Source organism: Haliaeetus leucocephalus, unplaced genomic scaffold (assembly GCF_000737465.1).
Source record: "Haliaeetus leucocephalus isolate CR32 unplaced genomic scaffold, Haliaeetus_leucocephalus-4.0 Scaffold2, whole genome shotgun sequence".
NCBI classification, from domain to species: Eukaryota; Metazoa; Chordata; class Aves; order Accipitriformes; family Accipitridae; genus Haliaeetus; species Haliaeetus leucocephalus.
The window spans coordinates 5454878-5481041 of record NW_010972438.1 but is presented as its reverse complement, the minus strand read 5'-3'; the positions used below and the strand labels follow the sequence as shown (position 1 = coordinate 5481041).

General features: G+C 42.2%; 1 protein-coding gene across 4 annotated transcripts in view; it reads right to left on the bottom strand.

Moving 5' to 3' along the window:
* FOXP1 (forkhead box P1) overlaps positions 1–26164 on the bottom strand; it is a 342200-nt gene that overhangs the window by 158422 nt on the left and 157614 nt on the right. For all 4 annotated transcript variants that reach the window (XM_010570618.1, XM_010570610.1, XM_010570626.1 and 1 more), the window contains one exon: positions 8354–8535. In XM_010570618.1, the coding sequence (XP_010568920.1) occupies positions 8354–8524 (171 nt within the window). In that variant the 5' untranslated portion in view covers positions 8525–8535. The remainder of the gene's footprint in view (positions 1–8353; positions 8536–26164) is intronic.

Below are 26164 nucleotides of genomic sequence, written 5' to 3'. Positions count from 1 at the left end.
AAACTCCCCCCCCCCCCCCCCCCCTTCCCTGCACTTAATTTCCAGGTAGAGTTTGTTAAAGCCTGAAATCCCACCTGAACTTTGGCAAGTCTTTTCTAAAAGAAAAAAAAAAAGGACCCATACACAAATATTTGGCTAAGCGACCCATAGCAAATTGCGTAATGCCAGTTAAAAGTTGTGTTTTTTAAGTATCAGCCCCAGAGGTTTTATCTGAAATAAAATCCTGATTACTTCAAATTCTGGAGGCAAACTGTGACCTTGCTCTGCATCTCCAAATTTGAAACATTTGTGTTGTGCCCCTCAATAATGATGTCTCTTGCAAGGAAAAACCAAAATCCTTTCAAAAACTTGCTTATTTCATTTAATAAGGTAAGAAGGCCCCAAACATGCATATAAGAATTAGTTCAGCCTTGAAGCTTGATCAAAAGAGGTCACCCAAAATCAGAAATACAGTGCTCTATCAAGCAGAAATGACCCATCTCCAGGCATGCAACCGCCTTCTGTGTGCCTGCACGCCCAGTGATGTTTCTGTCTGTAACAATCCCAGTCCTCAATCCTTATTAAATAAGAATCAGGATTAGGTGAGCACACAGAACACAAGGAATTATATCCATTTCTTGCATCCTTCTCCTCGGTTTGCCTGGGAACATGCACTTCTGTGAGGACTGGGGGTGAAGGGGAGAACTGCACTGATGAGTTTTGCAACACATTGCCAGATAGATTAAATAGTCTAACTCTCTCCAACCTTCACTTTACCAGCCTTACTTTCTGCAGCCCGGAAAAAAAAAAAAAAAGAAAAAAAAAAAAAAGAAAAAAAAAAACCCTTAAAAGAAAAAGAGGAAATATGATTAAAAATAAATTGAAAAGCCCAACTTGTAATAAAGCTGGCACTTGCCCCAGGCTTCAGAAATGTCTGAGACATGACACTGACTTTACAGACACTCTACAGACACAATATATAGCTTTTATAGGGAAAAAAAGAGATATATTTGCACTATTTAAAACAGGTTGCAAATACAGTTTACGTTTTGAAAATGTACGGAGCACAGCTAACAAAATACAGAATGCAGCAACAAAACAAGCAACGCTTATCCTACAAAACTCTCCTTATATTGTCACTGCTTACACTAAGGCTCCAAAAAATACCTTCTGTTAATTTTTTTTAATTAATGGGGTGCTATACAGTTAAATAAACTCATGAAGAGTATTCATGGCTTTTGCATTTTTACTTCATGTCCCAATCTTTATTTACAACATTACTGTTAAAAATTACAACAGTACTGTTGATATTCTTCTCACTTGCTGTGATACCCAATGGAGCTCCACAGGAGAAAGAATATAACACAGGAAATCACGGCATTTGATTCTGCTCTCATTTAAATGTATTTAAGTCAGACAAAACTCCACTGAAATCAATGGCTACACTAGTCAAAACCACTGCAATTCCGCTGCTGTTCCTAAGGCACTGCCAAACAATCTCCCTACGTGCAGTGCGTTTCCAAATAAAGTTAAATTATTTCTAAAATATCAGCAATCCATGCAACTTCTTATTAGTGTGAAATTACTTAAGCCTTAATTCAGCAAGGTACTTAAGCACATTCCTAATTTTACAGGCATGAGACGTACCAGTGACCTTAATAAGACTAGTCACGCATTTACATTTAGGCACATGCTTAAGCATCTTGCAACATTAAAAGCCACAATGAGGAACAGTTCCACGTGAATTAAAGACTGCTTTACACCTTCATAGGCACACTACCATTTTAAGTTTGCTATATCCCAGGTTTGGTTGCACTGCTTATTAGATAACCCTTAAAGTATGAAGATCAGTGGAGGAGGAATAGCCTCTAATAATTTGAATAACATCAATCATTTGAAATGGACTTTTAATTTATATCTGATGCCTACTGAACATCTTCCGCAGTGTATACACATGCTGGATAATAGCTTTAAAGCATTCCTTTGCGGAGTTTCCCTAAACAGCACTCCTGAATGTGTAACTTCATTGCTTATGAGTAAGCATAGGCAAATATAAGGGGAGAGTACACACCTACGAAAACAGCTGGGAACAAACATACCGCTGCTGAATTTTCACATGAGATGCAAGGCTAAAAAACAAACCAGCAAACATATTTCAGAAGTTACGTCTCTTCAAAGAGCCCACGTAAACCTAAACAATTACTGCATGATCTTAATTTACCAGGAGAAGTAAAAGCAGCTATTGTAAAAAAACCCAAATAAATACAGAAAGAGACATCCATAGCCTAAAGAGGACTTCTGGATTTGGATGTGCACATAATCCAGGTGATTACATGGCTAATGACCCAGCTTCTGCACGTACATGCTTGTATCTGCACACACAACTGCAGAGCCCTGGGTGCCAATGTCAAGGTGCTTTGAGGACTCAGATTTATGCAGTTATTTATCAAAGACCTTAGAAGCAAAATAAAACAAAACCAAGGCAAAGAAAAAACAATAATCTCAGTAAGTGCAACAAAGTGGTAGTTTCCCCTTACCCTTCAACAGTTAGAGAAAATTTAAGGCTTGTTGATGTCAATAAGTAGTTATAACAAAGACATTAGTAATAGCGAGGACAGAGAATGCTGTGTGAATGTTCTCAGCATGGTTCATTGACAAGAGATCTAAAAATTGAATTATTAAGGAAAAAAATCATTGATTCTAAAATCCAGGCAAGGTAGCCAGCCTATGTTAAAACTTATTTAATTTTTCCAGCGCTGCTTCATTCCTAAGCTCTCAGAGCCACAGCTTTTCCATTGAAAAGCAAAAGACATTTTACGCACAATTTTCCCTCTACTAGAAAGAGGTATATTGTGCCCTTCAGTGAACATAAAATTGATATTATCATCTCTTAGTTTATATCTCACTACTTAACCTTCAGATTAAAAGTTATTAGATTTGAATGACTAAAAAGACATCATGTCACCTTCTGTTCAATGTTGGGAGATGGGAGAACTTCGGGGAAAAGTCTGAATGATAAAAACACAAAGTTACCAGGAGCGTAAAGTTGTTTTTTCACATTCTCTGATGAAACAGCACAAGCTCTACAAATGCAGTCATCTTTTCACCGTGTTGCAATCATCAATTATCAGTGTACTACAATACAAAATCAGACATAATCCAATAGCTTGCATGGAGCTTAATCTATACTTTCAAATGGCTCTTTCAATAGCAACAGCAGTTTAATAATTAGGCTTTATGCCTCTTCGGACAAAATGACTCAACACGGACGCTCCCTCAAAGTCTAACAAACAAATTTGGTCTAACCCAGTTATGTCAATATGAAACAAAGACTTTATCTTGGATCTAGTTTAGCAGTTTTGTTCTAAAGAGGTAAGTCCACATCATGATCAATGGGACCATAAAACTCCTGATGCAGTTTGTAACCTCTCCCCACAAGTTTTCAAAATAAGATGATACTCACCAAACTATTTTTTTAAAAAACAAAGCACTACTTTAATTTACATTGTGATATATTCAAAATTCTTTCTAGTCAAATCTTCTTTTTCATCTGTCCAGTTAAAGCAGCTTCTCAACAATACACCAAATACCCCATTTCTTGTACATTTTCCTTGTCTTTGGACATGAACAAAATCTGAAGAAACCACATATTCCCTCTGGAGTTTGCTTCCCTCAGTCTAACACTTCGCATCTCGACATTTCTCCCAACAACTACTGCCAAAGGGCCCAACTGTGGCATCTTCACATTGATACCACAAAGACTCCAACTGCAGTCAGTGAGACCGACTGTGAAGAAATCATTGACTTGGGCACAGGCACCAGAACCTAGTCCAAATTTCTTATGTCTATCAAACATCCTTTTTATCTCCTATACATGAACAAAATTGTATTTTTCATTTGTATACATTCAGTGGAATGAAAGTGTAAAAAGTACAAAACAGGAGGCAATGAAATATATATAACACTGTCAGTTTTTTTCAAGGAAAAAAAAACTTCCTTACTCTGTGGACACATGGCAAAACCAGTATTTATCTAAACTCTTCAAAAAGCCTGAAGTGACACTTCATAATTACAGTATAGTTCAGCTCAAAGACAAAGTGAAGAAAAGAAACTTTCCTACAATTCTTTATATAAACTTCCTCCTTGTTTCTCCATGTACCAGTTGCATTTGTATTGCTATTCCAGTTTGTCATAAACAGTCACCTTGTAACCTTTTTTATCAAGCAATCTATGCACTACCTAAAAGTACACTACACTCTATCAGACAAGCTATAGGTTTACATTATACAAACATTCCAATTCTGCCTGCTCAGCGCAGGTTGTCAATAAATGCAAGCAATTGCAAAACAGCTATGTGTGTTTTTTTCCTTAAGAGAACACTGATACGAGCCTGCCAGTTCTGCAAAATAAACTCTTTGCAATCTCTGCAGCTAATCTGTCAACAAATTACTATTAAAGTCATACCTCCTAAAAGTTCAAAAGCATTCTGGATTAGACAAAAGACACTGAGTTTTATACTCGTGGGGCAGTACTTGAAGTTACGGTATCAAAGTGGATCTTGCTATTGATGTGGAGAGGTTTGTATTTCTGCCACCATGCAACACAGCTTTTGGTGTCTTGCTGCTATATATCGGAATTCAACTTTGTGTTCATTCTCTTTGTTCAATTCATATTCTTGTTTCTCTGCTAATAACGTGAAGAACACTTTAATGAATAGTCCTGAGGATAAAAATAAACCACAATATATAATATTTATTTTATAAGCTTAAAAAAAAAAAAAAAAAAAAAAAAAAGAACCGGCTAGGACTGAAGCATCAAACCTTCTATTTGAGTAGACGTCAGAAACCACTGAAGCAACTAAAGCTGTGATCATGTACATTAAAAGGCAGTTTGTCCCCGTGAGTCTTTATTTATTACTCCCTGGTAGGCAAGAGTCACCCCATCATTACATACTTTCTGTCCAAGCTTCCCTCGCGCAGCCTGACTTTCAGCTTGTGGGTCACTCCAACACCCATTCTGGACCTCCCAGATGTTTTCTGTGAAGCCTCAGAGCCAACAGATGTTGTCAGACTCTGCCTGGTACCCCGTTCCCAGGTTTTCTGCCCCATCCCTTCCTTCTGCCTCTGTGGGCATCTTGGGAGCAAGCTCCTGAGCCCTGCTGCCTGACCCCATGCCAAATGACCGCTTCCGATCTCTTCAGGAAGCTGAATGACCCAGGTAACCTTCATGCTTAAGCCAGGTTTTATAGGCAGGTCACCAGAACCCTGCCCATTCCGCCTCATCCTGACAGTCATTCCCACGAGATGCCAACCACCAGCACCGTGGAGTCAGCAGCAGCGGGAAGGCAACCTCTCCCACCCTCAGCAGGTGCCAAAATACTGCGGGAAAGGGTGCCCCTTCCCTTTCAGTCTGGTTCTGGGGGCAATTTCTCCTATACATAGCTGCATTTTTATCCAACTCTTCCACAGATGCACTGTCCCTGAAGAGTCACTTGTATTGCTTTGGCTTTCTTACTTCACGATTACAAATATAAACATCAGTTGGAGCTATTTGGTTTTATTATACATAGTAGAACTCATCCCCGCATTTGCTACTCCCAGCTTAACAGTACATTTTGCAAGATTGCTAATGCTAAAATAATTTAGCATCACGTCACTTTCTGTCTCCTTGCATGGCAAAATCACCCTAAGACGACATGGGAAGCATAAAATTTGTCCTACGAGTGTTCCCTGCACTTACTACAAGAGCGTTCACACCGTACACTGTTCCTTCAAACATATGAACATCTGTGGTGCTCCATATTTTTCCATGGTAAAATATTTACAAGTTTGTAAACCCATTAAAACTTCCTAAAAAAACCTGAAGCATTCCTGTTTTCCTCTCTCATACTAACAAAGCTATTAGTCCTTATAAATTCATAAATTTCACAAAAAACATGAACCAAAATTCAGCACAGATGCTTTGCACAAGCCATTGTATGTCCAGGTTTCACCGCTCAGCCATGCTCATCATGGGAATACATTACTAACCACAACAGCAAAGCTCAAACTACCCGCCGCTGATTTTTTTTTTTCAGACAAAACAAGTGCCAGGTGGCAAACAGAAAAGATTTGAATGAAATGCTCTTAAGAAATAGCTGTTTAATTCAGAACTCATTCATTTGTATTGAAGAAGCGTTTTGTAGAACGCATTCTGTTAAGTGACCTGAGAGCATATGTTGTATACGGAGAAACATCTAAACATTATGCTCCATGTTGTATGTGTATCTGTAAATGCTTGCATTAGCTGTCTGAAAACAACGGGTTTTTCTTCTTTTCAGCGTTTAAAAATATTTTCCAAACACAAAGATTGATATTTTTATGCTAGCTCTGATTACCCTTTTGTTGTTATCAGGTTTTGGTGGTTTGGTTTTTTGTTTTTTTTTTAAATAACTGTTTTAAACTTTGCAATACACTTGCTTTTTAAAAGATAAACTCCACGGAGAAGTTAGTCATCAAAACCAATTAACAGCAGAATTCAAACACAGAACATAAAGGTCTTTCAAGAACTTGGAGAAAAGCAAGCTCCCTGACCACATTTATTGTACTGGCAGAGGATAAATAAACTACAAGCTAAAATCTGAGCCGTGTGAAAGCAATCCCGAGCCTGGCAATCCAGCCCCCCAGCCCCGCGCCCTGCTCCCACGGGGGTTGGCAGCACTTGTGTCTGTGCCAGGCACCGTTTTGGGGGAGGGCTGGAGGACCGGCGTAGGAAGGAATCGGTGCCACTCCTTAATTGACCAAATGGGTGGCTGTTGAATGACACAACCCGTTACCCGCGAGATTACGACGTTATCTGAGGCGGCATGAGCCCTCTGGATGGCTATGGAGAAGCCTTGGCACAAGGCGCCGGCAGTGAACGTTAGTAACTGGTGGTAGGAGCGGAGGAGCAGAGGTCTGAGCAATTCTGGTCTATGGCGCACACGTGTTTGCATGCCCCCCCCTCTGTTTCTCTCTGCACAAAGCAGCGTTGGAAAATTCCATAGCGCTCCTATGGAAAACGCAGCGCGATTAACTCATTTTGATACGAAGCCGTTTTAAGACGAGACCTTTGTGTTGAACATATTTTACTGTTCTACTCCTCTTCTACTGTCCTATATTAATCAAAGCTGTAACCCCTGTTGTCTTTGCACTACGAATCAGAATGTGCCCCTGGCGAAGAATGAGGGAAAAGTCAACAGGAATTAAGTTTCAGTGCAACTGTTTACTCAACTGTGGCCTGCAGTTATTGAAATTTTATCCGTGGTTTTGTGTGACTACTGCAGTAATGAATTCAGCATGGCTGTGATTTTCTCACTGATGGTATTCTCACTTCAAGTAAAAACCTGTAGGATGAAAATGATTGAAACAACCAAAGTCTATGCATTTAGTATCATCCATTTTTCTGACTTGTTTAATTACGGCAGCTTTCTGTCTTAGGTTGGCAAACAGGGTCCCCTGCTCCTCCGCAAGCCTTCAGTTTGCTTTGTTTTTGAGTGCAGGTTTTTTCTTCTCCACAACAACCTGCTAAAAAGATCACTGTACGCTTAGGGGAGTCTTAACCAGCTGCCAATCGCTTATTTAAAAGGTTTTAAGAATGCTTATTGCATTAGAGAAAGTGTGGGTTAGGCATAAGTGTATTCACCATGGCTCTGCTGCAGCCTTTGTTCCCAAACACGTTAATGATACGTGCCCAGCACTTTGGTGTAAAATTTCCTCGGAGGGTTTCAAAATTTTATCAGGGAAAAGAAAAAGACAAAACTTATTATGCAGATAATTTACACTGGCGAACTTCGTCACTTCCCAGAAAATACACTAATTAAAATACAAAGGCAAAATGCACAATTTGGTTCCGATTCTTCTGAATTGAGGAGTACTGACATGGGATGTATTTATTTATTTATTCTGATGTTTTGCCACAGCAGATACCTCCGCAGCCTTTCTCACTAATAGAAAACATTCTGTTGATAGAGGTTGCTAGGTTATATTAAAATTTGTTGCAAAAACAAAGCTTGACGTTAGTGTATTTTCCACCCAGTGACATATTTTGGAAACCAGTTATTTGTATACAGCGGTTCACGCAATCGCTGCCACCAGACTCAACACATTCAGGCAACGGAAGCAAGCCCTGATCTTTGGGTATTTCCAGGGAATGATTAAAAAGGAGCCCCGGAAGAAAGTCCAATGTTTCCCTTTACATTAACAATTGCAATCCCCTACGGACAAAAATGTACAGAATGTCATAGGCAAGTCCTAAAAGCATCCTCTGACTGGCAAATATGAAGGGCTTGGCAGAGGGGGTTAAATGCTTCATGCTTTTTCTGTAAGTAGGAAACTTGTAATACATCTTACAGTACCTGCTGTTGCTGAAGATGTGCTAAATCTGCAGCCCCAATTTCAACTGAAGGTGTCTCGCCGTTTGATCTCACTTCCCGCAGGCTGCACTCTAGTAAATGGTTGCCACCGCTCGCTCCATTCTGAATGGCTGAACCGTTACTTTTTGTCTCAGTCCCAGATTCTTGCATCATGACTCAAAAACCTGAAATAATTTAGGGGAGGGGAAAAAAAAAAAAAAAAAGCAGCTGTTAAAACAGTTGCTGTATATAAGGAGACATGCCCTGTTTTAAATCCTGCCAAAACTGTAAACATTTGTCATTTCCCTTCATACGATTTATCTTTCATTAATGGTTCCTGCTACTAGTTTATGTTTATTTATCTGTTGGTACAGCTATAATTTTAGTAAGTTAGTTCTGTTCTAAATATAGTATTATTTGCTCAACATCTTTTTTCCCTTAGAGAAAAAAAAATATTTTTGAATGAACACACAGAATCCATAATTAAATTTCTCTAGTTACATCTGGATGCTTTCCTTTGAAACGCATCAGTCATTCTTTGCAACGTATGATGGACGATATCAAAAACTTGATATACGCTACGTAGGGGCAGGTAGGTGAAGCAGATCATTCACTATTTTGGTTTCCATTCACACCATGATACTGCCAAATTAGCACCTTTTATTACTCTGAAGCAATTTAGGCCAGGTCTGGGATGTGCTGGACACCATCAGTTTTCGTTTGGGGCAAACTGCTTCAGCTGCTTGCAGAATTAGTCTTTTTGGCAAATTTCTTGGCTATGGATTTGGTCTGACTTTGAATGTACTACGGAATTACAGTGAAGAGCCTCCTGCATTATTTGGCTAAACATCATCTTAGCAGCCACAGCTGTGCACAGCCAGCCCTCTCGACTCTTGGTGGATGTCTGTCCCTGGGTGCTTTACAACGCTGTGCTCATCAATTTTATCAGGGGTCACAGGCCCCACAATGAGGATGAGGATGAGTGCCCGCTTGCTCACCCCAGAGCTCCTGGGATTCACACATCTTTGGGAACTAACTGTCAGCATTTCTGCACAAGACCCCTCCAAAACAAAGCACATGTGCCAGTTTTCAACTGCCAGCTGCTACCTTTCAGATATTTTGATGAGTTGTTTTATAGGTATTTCCACCTGCAAGGCCCCAAGTTCCAGGATTTAGATGTTATTAACCTGCTCCGCTTCCCCTGGCCCATCCTTCCCTCCCTTCGCCCTCCTCCTCTCACCCTTACCCCCGGGGAGATGGGGTACGGTAAGGCAAGCTGCATGCTCCAAGCACGCTGCCTTCTCCACGCTAACTCACCACATGCCTCTGTGCAGGACAGTTCACCTTGAAAGTAAGATGCTTTGTAATTAAGGAAGAACCTGTCTGAATTCAGTAACCACCCTGAATCAAAAGGAAGAAGAAAAATCCTTTCCCTTCCAACATATAAGGGAAAGTATCGATCAGAAAGGGTGAGAGAAAGCAATGCATTTCAGCGGAAAAGTACCAAGGGAAAACCCTGTCCCTGGGAACATCACGTGTGTGTAATTCGGAGCCCCCGGCCACCAAAGGTGCGGTACCGGCTGGAGAGAGAAATTCCTCCTTCCAGCAAGGGCTCCCCGGTGTCTGCTGGCCCTGGGTGACATTCAGCTTCAGCCTCTGCGCGCAGAGCTACGCTCCAGCCCAACGCACCAAAACCAGACCTCTCATTCACTTGGTAGCTTCAGATGTTCACAATGACGATCCATACGGCCGATAAGCAAAATGTCGTAACTGAGAAGCAGCTGACTAACGAGGGCTTTGTCACCACCACGCTCCAGCGTTAGCACTCCTCGCTGATTCACGTCCGAGGCGGGTGAACCACTCATTAGCTGGACCCCGCTCCAATCATGACGGGATCTATTCACGCTGATGGCCGCCCAAGCACATGGACGGTGCTAGGACAGATTCAAATGTTCTGACTACATTTAAATAAATTTCAGCTGGTCTATGGAAACTTCTTTCAATCTGTTTTGTGAAATCTTCGAATTATGCAAGGGGACAAAAGGGCTTGGGGGCTCATGATAAAGCTTCTGTCAACTCCCTTGTAAAGCTCCAGAGATCTAAACAAACCTACAGCTTTCCCAATGCAACTAGTAAATGCTTTTGGGTTTTAACATGATCCCGCTCTGACACAGACTGAGCATGGTGTGTCTTTCATTTTCAGCACTATAAGGAAAGCCCACAAGCGTGGTAAGGTCTAAATAAGTGTTTACATCTAACAAGCAAGGCTGGATTACACACTGGGCAGCAACTGCATGGCACAGGTTGCTTTGGAAGAAGAGACAGGAGTGAGATTCTCCAGACAGCTCCCAAGTTACTCAAAGGTACATCATGCAATTTTTATATCCTACACTACTAAAAAGGACACACCTCTTTTAACCCGAGATAAATCAAAAAGAACAAACTGATGTAATTGTTTTCTGCTTCCATCCAAATTTGGGGTCAAGCCTCAACTGGAGAAAATGGAGCACCACATTAATCCACCTTGGCAGAAGATCTGGACAAGGATGACCACCATGCAAGATTGGGTCAGCAGGTTATATCCAGAGACTCACGTCTTTGACTGCTGCGATGCACGATGGCAAATGGTGGGTGGCACATCACCGCCACATAGACCACACCAAACGGAGGAAGGACATACTAAAGAACTGGTGGAAGGTGCCTCCAGCAGACACCACGGTGGAAAGAGATGCTAAAAACAATGTGCCGGAACAGTAAAGAAGTACATTTCGTTCTCCAACACTTCTGATGCAACAAACTGACTGGAAGAGAGAACCTGGATAAACTACTAAGGAGGGTCCAAGAAAGCACCAACCAAAGCTCCGAGATGTCTCTGACAGCAGCAAGAAGAATATGCACCACTGAGGAGCAGATCTATCACTGCCTGATCACGATTTGTTGGCTTGCCCTTCCGAGCGAAATCTCTCCAGGACACAGAAAATAATTCACAGCCAAACTGGTCAAGAAATTATTTATTGTCTCCAGGATTGCAAAATGTGCCTGGAAAGAAACAACAGTAGAAATTGCTACAATTTTTCCAACCTATAGGACTGAGAAAAAGATGGATTATTTATAGTATTTGGTCACAAAAAGATCATAGCTCTTGAGAACCTCTTCCAGGACAAATTTCATGCTCTATTTTACCTTTCAGAGTACCCCAGCCAGTTACCACCTGAGCTGCACAGGGCTGGCCCCAGCCCCTCCACTGGCTGTGCCCACCCTACGTATCGTATCCAGCAGAATCGGCAGCAGCTTTTGCAAAGAGAACATCGAAAGAGTAAAAAGAAAATTGTAATGTTTGGACTTTCAAAGAATTATTTTAAAAGCAGAAGTGAACATCCTTGAGCAAATTTTGCTTTATAAACACCCATTCACAGGCAGTCAACTTCAGTGTAACTTCAACTGGACACCAATACAAAACGAATCCACTTTGCTAAAATACCTCCAATAGAGAACAGGATTTTCAAGGGAGAAAAGATAAAACTGTTCATTTCTTCACTGTGGTCAAATGTGAGTTGACATAAATAATCACAGTTTGGTTTGATCATTAAGTGTCATGTCATGAAAATCAACCTGCGAGAGCTTTCTGCAAGAATGATTATTATTTGTCTTTTTGAGCACACCTAAATGAGCTGAGGTGATAGTACACTGAGGATGGCTGAGATAATTGTCTCTCCTCAGCACAGAGGAGCGGGCCTTACAGAAGCCTGTTCGTGAAGTCTGTCATTCAAAATTGTGAAAGAAAAAAGCAAAGCAAGGTTGACTTTATGCAACGTGACTGGGGTCTGTGCAAACTGAACTGAAGCTTCAGGTCTAGCACCACAAGCTGTGATTTTGGTCTGAACAGAACACCAAGTAACCAAGATAGTGCTGAAGAAGCTGTTGTGCATAATGATTTATTATACAAAATACAGTACTCCATAAAAGCTTCCATGACATGCAAGAGACCATGTTCTGACTTAAGAAATTTAATGGCAAAAGAGCACGTCCATCTCGTGTTCTACAAAGGAGAATGACCCTCGTATCAGTTCTGCAAAGGAAAATGTATTTTTACAGCTTAAAATAGGTGAGTTCTTACCAGTGTAAATATCTTTCATTTTTTTATAATAATTCTATGATATTTCATGTTAGGAGGGATACAGAATGACTCTTAAAATTATTAAAGGTGACACAAGATGTTTTTCCTGTATGAAGGGACCAAAGCTAAGCTGCAGTATGAATAAGAACTTGTAAAATTTTATCCTGAAATCAAGGAGAACATAATAAAAGAACTGTTCTTACATGACTTCATGTCAGCTCGCTTTAAAAATCTCACAACGGTGATCAATTTCTCAAGATTCCTGTCTTAACCTGCACAAAACCTTTTCTAGCTTTGATGCAGTCAAATTCAAAGGCAAAGCTATACAGTTTGGCTCATCTCCTTGGTGAATATGTTACGTTCAAGGTAAGAGAGTAAAATTTCAGTGGAGTAGAATCAAAGCAAGGCACTCTTGTCAACAGGAGGACAACAGCTAACCATCTTCCAGATGACTTGGACAGAAGTAAGGGACAGCTAATTTCTTAAGGGCATGGTCAAAACTGAAAAAGCATAGGTCAGATGTGAACTTTGGCTGAATCAAAATGATCTTTGAGGACTCCAGTGTAGGTGCTTTGAACTAGAAAGATAGAACCTGAAGGAATCCTAATTTTGAAAATGTTCTGTGCTAATCCATTAAAAAAAAAAAAAAGAAAAGCCCGTAACATCACAAAAACCAGATGCTGCAGATACATGTCTCTCAGCTCCACTGGACTATTTAGATGAGCAAGGTTAAGCATGGAGATTAGTAGGCAGGAGGTGGGCGCTGAAGTGCGCAATTTCTGCAATTCTTTTACTAGTATAGTTTCTAAAGACTAAGCAGCATTGTTTAATGTCAGCAGGAGGGAGGATTTACTGACTGAAGCACCTGTCAGAATAAGGACCCACTGCAAGTCTGAAAGACTACGGGACTGATATTCAGATGTATTTAGATGCCTCACCATACACAGAGGCATCTGGCGAGACATTTTTAAGACTCCTGAATAAGCACCAATCTACATCCTTAAGCATCTCATCACCTTTAAAAAACTATCCCCAGGGTCTTCTGGGCCTTAAAATCTCTGTTTTAATATGCTTCCAGACTCAACCTGGGCTACAGATTCAGAATGTAGCCCGCCCGTTTCAAAGTTACTTCCAAGGCTGACAATTTTATTTCGGCTATTAGTGCTTGGAGGTGTTTACAAATATATATATATGCACATAAAGATCATTCAACATTTCTGTCCCCTGGGATCAGTACTAGAGCAAAACTGTTGTCATAATACATCCCTTCTTTGTCACATTTGTGAAAGATTTTAAGCTAACAAAAAGTTCAGTCTTTATTCCAGGGCAGTTAATTAAGGTTGACCAAGTCAGGCAGAAGTAAATTAACTTGGCTGATCAATTATTTATATGAAGCAGAATAAATGCCCTTAAAGAACTTGGCCCAGCCACGAAAGGACATGTAAATTAAACAAAACACAGATTGATAAAATATATTTCTACTTTTATAGGCAGAAGAGTTAATGGTAAAATCAGTTTTAAGTAAGCGATCAAATCACAAGATCTAGTCCTAAATTCTCCAGCAGGCATACTATCCATACATGCATGGTTTATAAGTAAACTTTTTACCTATTTGTTGTAAGCAGTTCCCCAAAGCAAGCTCAGGACTAACTTTAGAGCACTTCTGTGTATAATTATAAAAAAAAAAACCCAAACAATGTTTGGAAGCATTTCATGACAATGCAACGCTGCAAAGACAGGATTTTACCTCTTGAAAACGAAACGCGCTCCAGAGCGCGACAGGCAAGGCAATACGCAAAGCATGAGCAAAGCTGCTTCTTACCCCCAGCACAGGTACAAAAGCAATGCAGAAGCAGCCTGGCGCTCCCGGCGCTGCCCGTTATCAGCAACGAGGACCACGACAGCTTTCCCAGGAGACCACTGCCCGACTCACAGGTGGTCTCTTTTAGTCCCAGTATCTTTGGAGCAAGTGCCCTGCAGGGGAAAGCGCCTCAGGCTGCACATCCCACCACCACTTCTGAATTTTTCCAGGAACATGCTTCGATGGTCCCCAGCCGATGTCGGAACACCCATCTCTCCAGCTGACACCCCGTCCCTAGGTCGGTGAGGCGGCCAGCAGCACTGTCCCGCCATCCATGAGTTCAGTAAAAGAAAAAGGATTCACTAGTGGAAATTAAAAGCCTTGTGTAAGGTAAGGCTTTGATCTACCGTGGGGGAAGGCGTACAGATGTTCAGCTGCTCATTTACTAAATTACACCATGTCACAATTAACTGTGAATCAGCCAGCTTCACATGAGCAGCTCGAGGGCTGCCACCACGCTAAGTACAGAAATAACGCTGGGGAGGGGAGTCCAAACTAGCCAGGTGGACCAGATGACTTCTTTCTGCCTGTGTTTGTGGTTAGCACGACTATTAGAAAGAGCCATCCCAACATATGGCATGATTTAACTAAATCAGCTCACGCTGAACTCACCAGCCTTTCTCAACTTACAAACCCCTCCGCTCTCGTCATTGCAGATGGGTGAACACCCGTCATGCTTTTAGAGTTTTCAGTAGCCGTCATTTATCCTGCTGACAGGGTGTATTTTAGGTATAATTATGTACTAACTAACTATAGATCAACTGTCAGTACATTAGGGTACTTTTTGGATAAAACTTCATGCTTACCCCTTTGAAGGCCACTCGCCTACACACTACTGGTGGTTGCTGAATTGTGCAGGAGTATGAGAAAGGAGAAGGGGATTCAAAGAGCAATTAAGGATGATCTTTAAGAATCAACCGAAATAGTAAGGAACGGAGCGAGTCAGGCTCTGCTGTCCTGAAAAGCGATGCTGAGTCACGTCTGACAGCGGCGTTTGGAGGAGGAGAGGCAAACCTGGAGCAAGGCAAGGGAGGAACATGCACGGGATGTGTGGAAAGAGGAAACAAAGACACAGCGACGAGGTGAAATCCTTTGATATTTCCTCAGCTTAAAGAGGTAATTCAGTGCATTAAAATGGATCCTTGAAATTTCAAAGGATGAAACTCGCACAACAAAGATTGTCGAGAGTGCTATTTTCTAGGATTAGAACAAAAACGTATTGGGATTTGCTATATGATCTTACATCGCTGAGCAAGACTGTATACTTGCTGTTATGCAAGCACCATCTTCCAATAGCGAATTTTCATAATTATAACAGAAAGGCGTAAATTTTCTAATGCATGGCAGTTCAAAAAGTAATCAAGAGAATGAGCCTGAGGGCTATTTTAATGTATGCAAAGCTAGTGACCCACAGTAAATGGGAGGTAGGCTTCAATGAATGCAAAGTAATGCACACATACTAAAGACCTGGTCTGATGAGGGACGGCTAAAATTAACACCCAATTAATTTCCGAATTGACAAACAAATGAAACCCATAAATCTACTTTCTCATTAATTTTCCTGTGGTATAATTTAAAGCAGTAATATGAGGGCAAAAACTGAGCATTATCCATCATAAATATCAAAAAAGATAGCACTGTAACACCATAAATTATGCATATTACCTGTTGTTAAAAATGATTAATGTATTATCAACTTTATCGTGCACTGTATATGTCTAGACGTATCTAAAATCTGAAATTTCATTTAGTGCCTAGGAAATAAAGGGTCCAGAAGAAATGGGTTTATCCACAGCGCATCCTTGGCTTTGCCTCCTGACACGGGCACAGCCCTGGCACTCTCATCTTGGCCAGACTCATCCCAAGCCTTGGGTCAGGAGAGGTTAAGCGCATCGCCGAGGTGATGTGCCGAGCCTCCCTGGGGAAGGGAAACAAATCACGCTGCTCTTGGAGCATCCCTGCGAGCCGATCCATGGTGCTGGCACCTGGCTCACATGGGGCTGCTCCCCTTCCCTGCCCTCACAACGCTACTTGGCGATGCAGAGCCATGGGGAGGGGAGGGAGGTGAAAAAGGAACAAGGAGGAGGAAAATGTGAAGCCATAACTAAATTCAGTGAGTGAAAAGCCAGTGCTTTGAGCCCATCGCCTTGGCCAACAGGGGAAGGACGCGGGTTGCCTTACCTCCTCCCTGTGGGTCACGCCAGTGACAGGCTGAACTTCCACCAACCTGAACCTCTACCAGGGTTTATGTCCCCTTGCCACCTTCAAGTCTCCTGAATAGCAGCTTCACCTACTTCTGTCTAGATGCAGGCTGCCACAACTTTTTATTTATTTAACTGTATACAACGACACAACCTCTTTCACTGTTTGCATGCATGGCTTGCACTGTCTGGGTTACTTCCCGGCAGCAGTGTGTATCGTTAGGGCCACGGGAACCTGAAATTACTTGGAGGCAGCTCAGTGAAAGTCTGACTGATGCTCTGCAGGAGCTGAAATTTAAGACAGCTGTGGTGAGGAGAAGAGAAAGAGAGTCAGGAGCCTAAACACACTTGTGCCACACTGACTTATTGTGAAATCATGGTCAAACAACTTAACTTCTTAGAGAATCAGTCACTGCACTGAGCCCTAAGGAAATCTCTTCTGCTGAGGGTGTTGCTGACCACAAACAGTAAGAACAGAGAACAAGCAAATCCAAGAAAAAATAATTGAAACAGACATTAAAAGGTTGCCATTTGCTCCATTCAAAAGAGCTAGAGCTGGTTCCCGTGAAAAGCTAGTGCACCAAAACATACCAAGCTGTGAAGGTAACAGGTCTCACTCCTTTCCTTGAGGTAAGACCCCACGCATTAGGCAGAGACGATGCACAACTCAACCTTCCCCAAATGAGCTTTTTGCATCCTCCCTTCATTTTACACATGCACACAGACGTTACTCCCAGTCTCACCTTGGATAAACAAACCCCCTTTGCAAAGCCAGCTCTATCTCAATCTATGCCTCTCAGCTTGACAGCTATTAAAATCCATATTCAGCATGAAGCTCATGGCATAGCTGCATAAAAGCCTAGAGCTGGGCCACTTCCAAGCGACTGGCAAATATGATGTAATCATTTACATCCCATCATCGGCAGAGCGAGGTTCCTGCCTCTCTCTTGGGGAGAGCTGTCTTTCAGCCGTGAGCTTGACAGAAATCATCCTTACCATCACTGGGATCATCGTTTATTTGGAAGGAAAGGAATGGTGAGTGGCAAAAAAAAACCCCAAACCAAACAAGAAACCGTAGTTCATTGTACCATACGACTCTGCAGCTGCTACCGTATGGGCATGAGCACCATCCACACAAGAGGAAAAACTCTTCCAGAAGGAAGGACCCTTAACTGCAGCACGGTGAGGTGCAGAGCAGCTGCAGAGCTGCCTCGGTGCCAGCCTCGTGGCTGCTGTCTCTTGGGACGTACCCACCTGCTCATCCCAGCCCGGGCGCAGCAGCGTGGGGGGGCTCCCTGCGGTTTCGTGTAAAACAGGAACAGAAACTGCAGAGCTATTCTCACAGCCCAGGACTTATTTGTTTGTATGCACGCTGCTCTGAGCTTGCAACATAAACTCTTCCAGTCTGCCTCACAGAAAAAGAGGTGACTGACTATTCAACCAAATAAAAGGCCGAAGTTGCATTTAGTAAATATGGTTAGTTGATGCTAGACAGCAGCAGCACCGCTACAATAAGATGATATCAAACCTCACAAGACCAAGTGCTGGCTGTAGATGAATTAGACTCCCACCCTCCATGCCTATCTCCACTGAAGTGTTTCTAAACTCTCTACCAGCCTCCAGAAGTTGAAAACCACCTCAAAGCCAGGTGCAGCTTTGCAATACTTCTGCACAATACAATTTTCACTTCACTATTTTCACTTAGTTTAATGCAGCAAAGGTTTGATTCATCGCAGTAACACGAGTCAATTAAAGACTGGCTTGTCCACTTACACACTTCAGGTACCTCCCGCTTCCCCTCCAGCCCCAACACCGCTCTAGTAGCCAAAACGAACAATATGTTTGGACCACTGGTGCGAGCTAGTGAATACAATATATCACATTTTTATGCATATTTTGTTGCTTGCTTTTCCAAGGGATGAAAAGGACAATTATTTAATTTTATCCTTCAAAAGCTTCTTATAAATGTATATTCACGATATTTTAACAGATTAACTCACGTATAAAGGAACAGACACCACCTTCGTACAAAAACAGTTAACATTGCTTTCAAGGTCACTCTAAGAGGGTTTACTCCCTTTGTGTGCAAAGCCCTAACAATTTACTGTTAGGGCTAACAGGTCCTGCCCAGCATTTGAAATCCAAGCCCCCTTCAGAAACAATAACAAACAATAATTTTGAAAAACAAAGATGGTGTGAGTGAGTTTTTCTTGCTCATTTGCAAAACAACCCAAAAGCAACAACTACCAGGACGGTGCTCTCTAATTAGGACTCCCCAAACCCAAAGAGCAAACAGCCAGCATACAGAAATTAGCAGATGTAAACGCAGTTTTCCAGTTAGAAAAGGAAGAGAAGCAGCTCTGTCATCTCACTCGCAGGAGGAAGAGTGACAGAGCGTGTTTTTAAATTTGGTATTTTCTCTCCATTCAAACAGCTCTGCTTCTAAAACGGAGATTTTCCTCAGATCTCCTCAGAAATAAAAGTGAAAGCTTTGCCTTTTCCAACTCCATCGAGGGCACATGCATCAATTAAAACCCAATTGAGAGAAGAGGGAAACCGAAAAGCCCCCGACCAAATGCCGATACAGAATGCAAAAGGCTGTACTTTCGGGGTGATTACCTGGTTCATAGCCCTATATCTTTGTCCTAGACCTTCTAACTCCTTGTTTGCTCCATGCAGGATTTTCTAGCCATCAGCCGTCTACCGCTGTGCTAGTCGTCTTGCAGGAGTGCTCTCTCCCTTCTGAAAAAAGCAAACAACTGGATAGATATCATTACACTAAGGAAATCTCTTGGAAAAACCAAACAACTTGCTAATCTTTCTAGCCCCTTCACCCAAGTTAAAGATAAGCAAAGCAAACCAAAGTGAGTTTCAGCCACATTCCAGGGACAAGCTCCCCTTTTTCTCCTTTATCAAAATCCCAGCATTTAAAGGTTTTTTTCCAGACCTTGCAGGATAAACTGCTGCTCACACCCGCAAACAAAGCAATATTTGTTTAATAACTGATTGCTGCCATGGGTACAGTAAACAAGGGGCCCAGCATTTGTGTTTATGAACAAACACATCATCTTGCAAGAGCAATTTAACATTAACCAGGTGGAATAATCAACAGATTTCATAGGTGACACTCAGGGCAGGACTAATGTAAACAGAGCAGGGAGGAGAAAGGGGCCACTCTTAGGGAATCAAGGCTGAGGCAAATGCATTACAGAGTAAACAGCTGGGAAGAACTCAAGACAAACAAATAGTCATTCTTCTGACATTTCGAGAAGCAGAAAGGTTGTACATTACATACATCAGCTGCTGACCACCATGAAATCAAACCAGTTGGGGACCAGGCCTTCTTGTTTACACAGTGCCATGTTTGCTTATAAACAACAATTTGCTGTTACCAACCTCGCATTACTCATTGCATAAACGAGCAGATCAAGCGAAATCCTGTTAACTCTTCTGTGGATTGAGGGTTTTTTCCTCCCCTTCAACAACAACAAACAAAAAGCCTTTGCAGTCTTGCTGTGCAACCTCAAGACAACAGGCAGCAGGGGAAAATACATAGCTGTGCATCTGTTCTGATAAAGGGTAAAGAAAGGAGTTGAAAACACTTGAAAGTGTTTTACAAAACAAGATTTACCGGCCAAACCACTGATATAAAAGATCTATTTGCATTTTTTAGAAAAATCAGCAGCTGCAAAAGGTGGGATGCAGTTTTCATTTCTCTCCTAGAACAAACAAGCAAAATGACAGCTTTCTACACAATTTAAATCTGCCTAGCATGACCACGTACATGTGTAATTTTATACACATACACCCATGCCATGCCAGCTCCCTGCACACAGTGACGCACAAGGCTGAAGCAGCAAGGCATGGTTCAGCCCTCTTCCTCCTCCCTTCCCTCTCTCATCCTCAACCTCTTGCTTCTGCCTCCCATCACCATTCTCCGATCTCTGCAGACCTCCCCAGCTCCTTTTTGTTAACCCAAGGGGGGCCAGAAGACCCTCTGAGGTCTTCTCACAACTGAAACCTCTGGCCCCCAACTGCTCCACACCTGACGTCCATCTCTTGGCCCCGAGGCACTGTGACATTAGTCCCCAAGATGCTCAAGACACCAAAGTCCCCTGGGTTTGCCACCTTCCAGAAAGCCTTTCCTTTCCCATCTCTCATCCCTGTAATGCTCAAGAAGTTGCCCATCGCAACGCTCCTCCAGGGAGGTTTCTGTAACTTCTCTATCCTGAACGTGGATTTTGGGAAAGATCTGAAGTACAGGGAGAGAAGATGGATGGTCCTATCGGTAGGGGTTAATCCAGGGCTCCGGGTTACATTCCTGCCCTGACACAATCCCTGTGTGTGACCTCCAGAAGCCTCTTCATCCCTTTCCTATGTAAAATAAGCCCTTTAAGACACTGTACTAGTTGGACGGGGGCAGAGGATGTAGTTGTGGTCTGCACCACTGGTCCTTCCTTTCTCCCAGCTGCACCGTGGCCCCTACCTGGTTCGCTGCTACCTTCTGATGAGCACCAGCACCACCACCGAACACTGAGTAAAATCATCCCCATTTTGAATAGATGAAGCATCCAAGGTCACAGCTGGCCCAGGCATTCATCTCCCCTCCCCTGGCATTTCATGTGCAAACAGCGTCATGGCCACAAGCCTCCCCCCTCACCATTTTTTCATAAGTTTTAGAATATTTGGTACTTTTCTTCACAGCACAATCCTGGACATCCGTGGCTGGCCAAGAACCTTCATTTTCTTTTTCAGAAAATATTTAGCCTTTTGTTGTAGTGAAAAAAAAAAAAAGGTTCAAAACCATGAAATCAGTACAACCTACTGATAAGACAGGTATTTAAATAAACCCCAAATGCAGTATTGTTCAGGCAACCGCGTATTTTTTAATACATCAGGTTGACAGCATAATAGCGGGCAGGATGAAAGGTGCGACTCGAGGACGGGGTTGGCGTCCGCACACCAGGAAAACAGAAGTGCTGCCCCATTTCCTGTGCTTCAGCAGAGTATTTCTGATGTCTGGGGCTGCTGGGGACCTAACTCTGAATTAATGATTACACACAATACCCTCCTTTCTCCCCTCCCTGCAGGACAGCGAGGGCCAGCCTCACCGAACGACTGTGGGCAGGCAGGCACGGGTCACGGGGGATTTAGATATTTCACAGCGGCTTCAAAAATTTAGACACCGCAACCTGAAGGCTTCTGAAAACATCAAGCTTCACATAAAAGTCCTGATATTTCCCTACTTGAGACAACTGCTCTCACCTCAGCCGTGCTGCCTGTTCCATGCTCCTTTTCCAGCACGTAAAATCACAGTTTATTCAGTACAAAGTAACTACGGTATGATAAAAACTATAAGCATATCATTCAAATGCTTTATTGGTCAAATAGATGGATGCTTTTATTAGTCCAACCTTTTTTGTAATGGAGTGCCATTGATGACCCAGTGTTAGCCTCATTCCCTGCTATTAATCACACTTCTAAGAGCTCATTTTGCTTTAAAATCTTAAGAAATTGCTATAATTTAAAGACATGGTGTCTACATAATGGGAAATGCTTCACAGATTGTATCATTCCATATAACACAGAATTTTTATGGCAATGCTGACCACGATACCAAGGTATTACAAAACTTGAATAAAATATTTTATGAAGAAAATCTAAATGTAAACTTACTTTTGCATTTGTGGTTTGCCACATCCATAATGTTTTAATCACAGCCTTTTGGGAGTCGCAGTTTTCAACTGCATGTGGCTTACATAGATTAACACTACAAAAACACTCCCTGAACAAACATAAACAGAACAAAACAAAATTAAATGAAAATTAAATAAAGTAAAAGGATGGACCATGAGAGAAAGACTGTTCAAGCCATATTTTAACGATTTTAATGGAAGAGATTTATCCTTACATCGACTATATTATCTCTTTCTTTTCTGCACAGGGAAAACAGACGATGTTTACTGTGAAAAACTTTTATGGCAAAGTAGAAGCATCTTACGAATTTACCTACACCGAGAATTAGATTAATATAATGATGGTCTTAACCCATATTATTAAAATGTACTTTGCAAAATGTTTTGACAATGTTGACTGCTGCAGGAAGGAAAACACATTTAAGACAATTTCAGCCAAATGCAAAAGCAGAAGCCTTCCATTTTTCAAATGTAAAGTAAAAAGCATCTTTAAACATCTTCTTATGAAAGAAAATGCAGTGCAATTATGTTGTATGGCACACACAAAAGCGTGTTATTTTCTTCAGTTCTCTAACAAGATATTAGTACCTCCTGGCCTTAGGAATACTATGTGTAAATCACATCATATTCAGAGTGTCTGAATTAATTATAATAGGAGCTGGAGAGAAATGTTAACTTTCCAGGTTGTTGCTAAGGATTAGCCATTGTTTACATTTCTGTATTTATAGAACAAGAAAAATTTGTCAAATGAAGGGCAAAGAGGAAAGCAAGAACACAAATTTAGCTTTGATTTCAAAACAAATCAGATCTTGCAACCATTCCCTCAAAAGAAAACCACAGTTTTTAATGTGAAGATGCAAATGAGTCTCAGAATATAAAAATGTTTTATAATTCTGTGCATTCAACACTACTACATGTTATTTAAAGAATTTATGTTAACATTTCTCATCCTCACACAGCAAGTCTAAGATGCTGCAAACAGCATCTATTTAAAATGGATCCTGTTTCTATGGGGCACTGGGTAGCTGAGGAGGCTGAAGCAGAAGGCAGCAGAGCTTCTGGCCCCACCAGATCTCCAGGGGTTCATGGACTACTCCAACAGGGTTCAGGACAGCGTGCTAGGAGGAACAAGCCCCTCGCCTTCAATAGGCTTAACGCTGGCTACAGGGAGGTCCGCATCTCCATCCAGAGGGCAAGTCACGAATCTCAAAACCATTGGGAAAGACACGCTGGCTTCCCCAAATGCAGTGAGCCTGTGATGTGAACAAGCCACCTTTTAAGAAGCAGCCCAAGAAAGGTCCACTGTACAAAACATGGTATTTCTGGAGAGCAATGCAAGGATGGATGGCTCAGGGCTCAAAGTCCACAGGAAGGGTCCCAATGAGCAGCGTGCCAAAGGTCTGCAGGGACTTGCAGGTCTCGGGCACCTTGGCAAAACTGGCCGGGGAAGTTTATACCGCTTGCTATTCTGAGGATAAAGAAAGCACTTCGGCCTCCAGCACTTTCATTTCTTTTCGCAAACAAAGGCACACCCACTACAATTAAGTTGCAAAACCATTTTCATTAGGACTTCTTGTTTTCACACACTTAAAGCCTCCTAAGACCTGCAGTCCCTCTCATGCTCCCATCAGTGTGCGCTTGTGTGGAAAACTAAGCAAGGGCTCTTTAGTGGTTTCAGTTTATGGAGAAGCAAATGGAAAAATGCTTTTTTCCCATTAAAAAAAAAAAAAAGTAACCACCAACTTCTGAGCAGGGTGACTTGCAAAAATGCTGAGCACCCACAACTGAGAGCGTCTAACCCCCCTCAAGAATCAGGCCCATAACACAATAAGAAAAATGCACTTAGCTAAGCTTTTGTGGAAACAGACACAGTCTCCTCGCCCTGCCCTGTCCATGGGCTATGCCTATCAGATTACAGCTAGGACAGCACGATGCGGAAGAGAAACCGTACATGTGCCTATGAACATTGGTGCATAAGCTAACACACATACACACACACACTATGAAAGTACCCAACATACCGTTTTAGCATCAGCCAGAACAGAGTTAAGTGGGACAGAAGAGGTGCTTTCCTCCCCAGTTTTGTCTTGATGTTTTCTTTCCCAGGAACAGCTCCAGTCTGGGTCCAGAGCAAGGATCCCACCCCACCACATTTCTGTGCAGGAGACGTGTACGTACTGCACATGTTCCTCAACAGCCACATGCTCAACAGTGACACACATGGATCCCAAGCACCCAAAAATACAGTTGGTCCTCACCACACCGGCCCAATAGAGGGGAAAAAAATGTGTGAATTTTTTCCACCTCAAAATTTCATCCTGTGCCTGAGAAAACTCCCTAAAAAAGCTCTGTCGAAACCGATTTGTTTCTACTCACCAAAAAAAGCACATATGCCTACTTTTGAGTCAGGATGCAGGAAGCCAAGCTCTTAATCCCTTTTCTGCATTCACCCATGGCTGCAGAGCAGTGCCCATCTCTAAGCCACCATCAGAGACGGCTGGGAGAGGCAACAGCAGAGAGGAGCAACTGGGCACCGAACAAGCAGCCTCTCTAGCTTGCCTGGGCCAACAACAAGAAGCAATCATAAGCACCCCTGTGGCTGCCCGTACCTTTTCCACGCAGGATGCCAACACAACAGAGAGCCTCCCAAGAAATAGCACTGTGGCCCCACGACCTCTCCAAAACATGCTGTTTGGCCCTGGACTGGAAGGGTCCATCGCTGCCAAGCTCGGCAGAGGTTGCTCCGTGCTTTGGGAAATGGCCTTTCAGGTGCCGAATCCCCAGCAGCGTGCAGGGGCCGTTTACAACCAGTGATGTGTGTTTAATGTTCAAAATCTGCTCTAAAGACAGTATTTGAACATCTCCAGCCACATGCAGGTGCATGGTCACACAGATGTGCTGGCTCCTCAACACTGGAGAGCTAAGGCATGTGGCTTCCTGCTCCAAGGCCTTGTGAAAGAGAAGGATACACTCTATTTACAGTCTATTCAAGACAAGACTATTCAATGTCAGGATGTGCTGTAAGAGGGTAATTTGCACCCTAAACTGGATTGTACGATACCGCAGTCACAGACCATATGATCTCTTCCTTTGGATTAAAACTGTTTGCACAAGTCAAAGCAGAACAAGGAGAGTAACAAAACACACAGTGTATTTTGTTCTACACGGCAGCCACATATTTCAACTGCCTCAGCCGAATTCTTAGAGTAAACACAGCTTTAAAAGAAAATAGCTAGAATAAAGAGCTTCTGGAAAGTTCTTACTGATTATGCATGCAAGAATTCTGCTACTGCTTCCTCCCATCATCTGAAAAATAAACCAAACACCCAACTTCCACAACTATCTACAAAAGTGCTATTTTTCTGAAACATGTTACAACACTATCTGAGGTCTGCAAGTTGTAATGAATGCATCTTGTTTTGTAAAATACACAGAGGAGCTCAATTAAATGAACAACTGTAAAGGAAATAGAACTGATAAAGGAATTAATGCTCCGTGTGCCAGATCATAACATAACATCTAGGATAACAAAACCATGTCAAACATGCAACCGCTGAAGACTTAAAAAAATGAAATAAAAAAGTTACATCCTACAATATTCTAAGCATGTAAAATTAAGATGTGCAAAACTTGTTTTATAGAATTGAGAGGGGAGCATGGGCAGCAGCAAAGGGATCTCTTGTAGCTGTTGCTTCAAGACTGACTAAATACCCAGAAAGACAGAATGTTTTACAAACCATCACCTGCTCTGCCGCTGATCCGCTCCCTTCTCATTGCACAACCCGTATTTTTCCGAAGACCAAGCTAACCCCATTCCCCATCCGCCAAGGCATGGCTGAAATTATTTCACAAGCCTGAGTTTGCATCTCGGTCTCCTTTTTTTAATTTCCTCGCCGTTTGCCTGCGCCTCTCGGGCTGCCCACACGCTGGAAGGGAGCC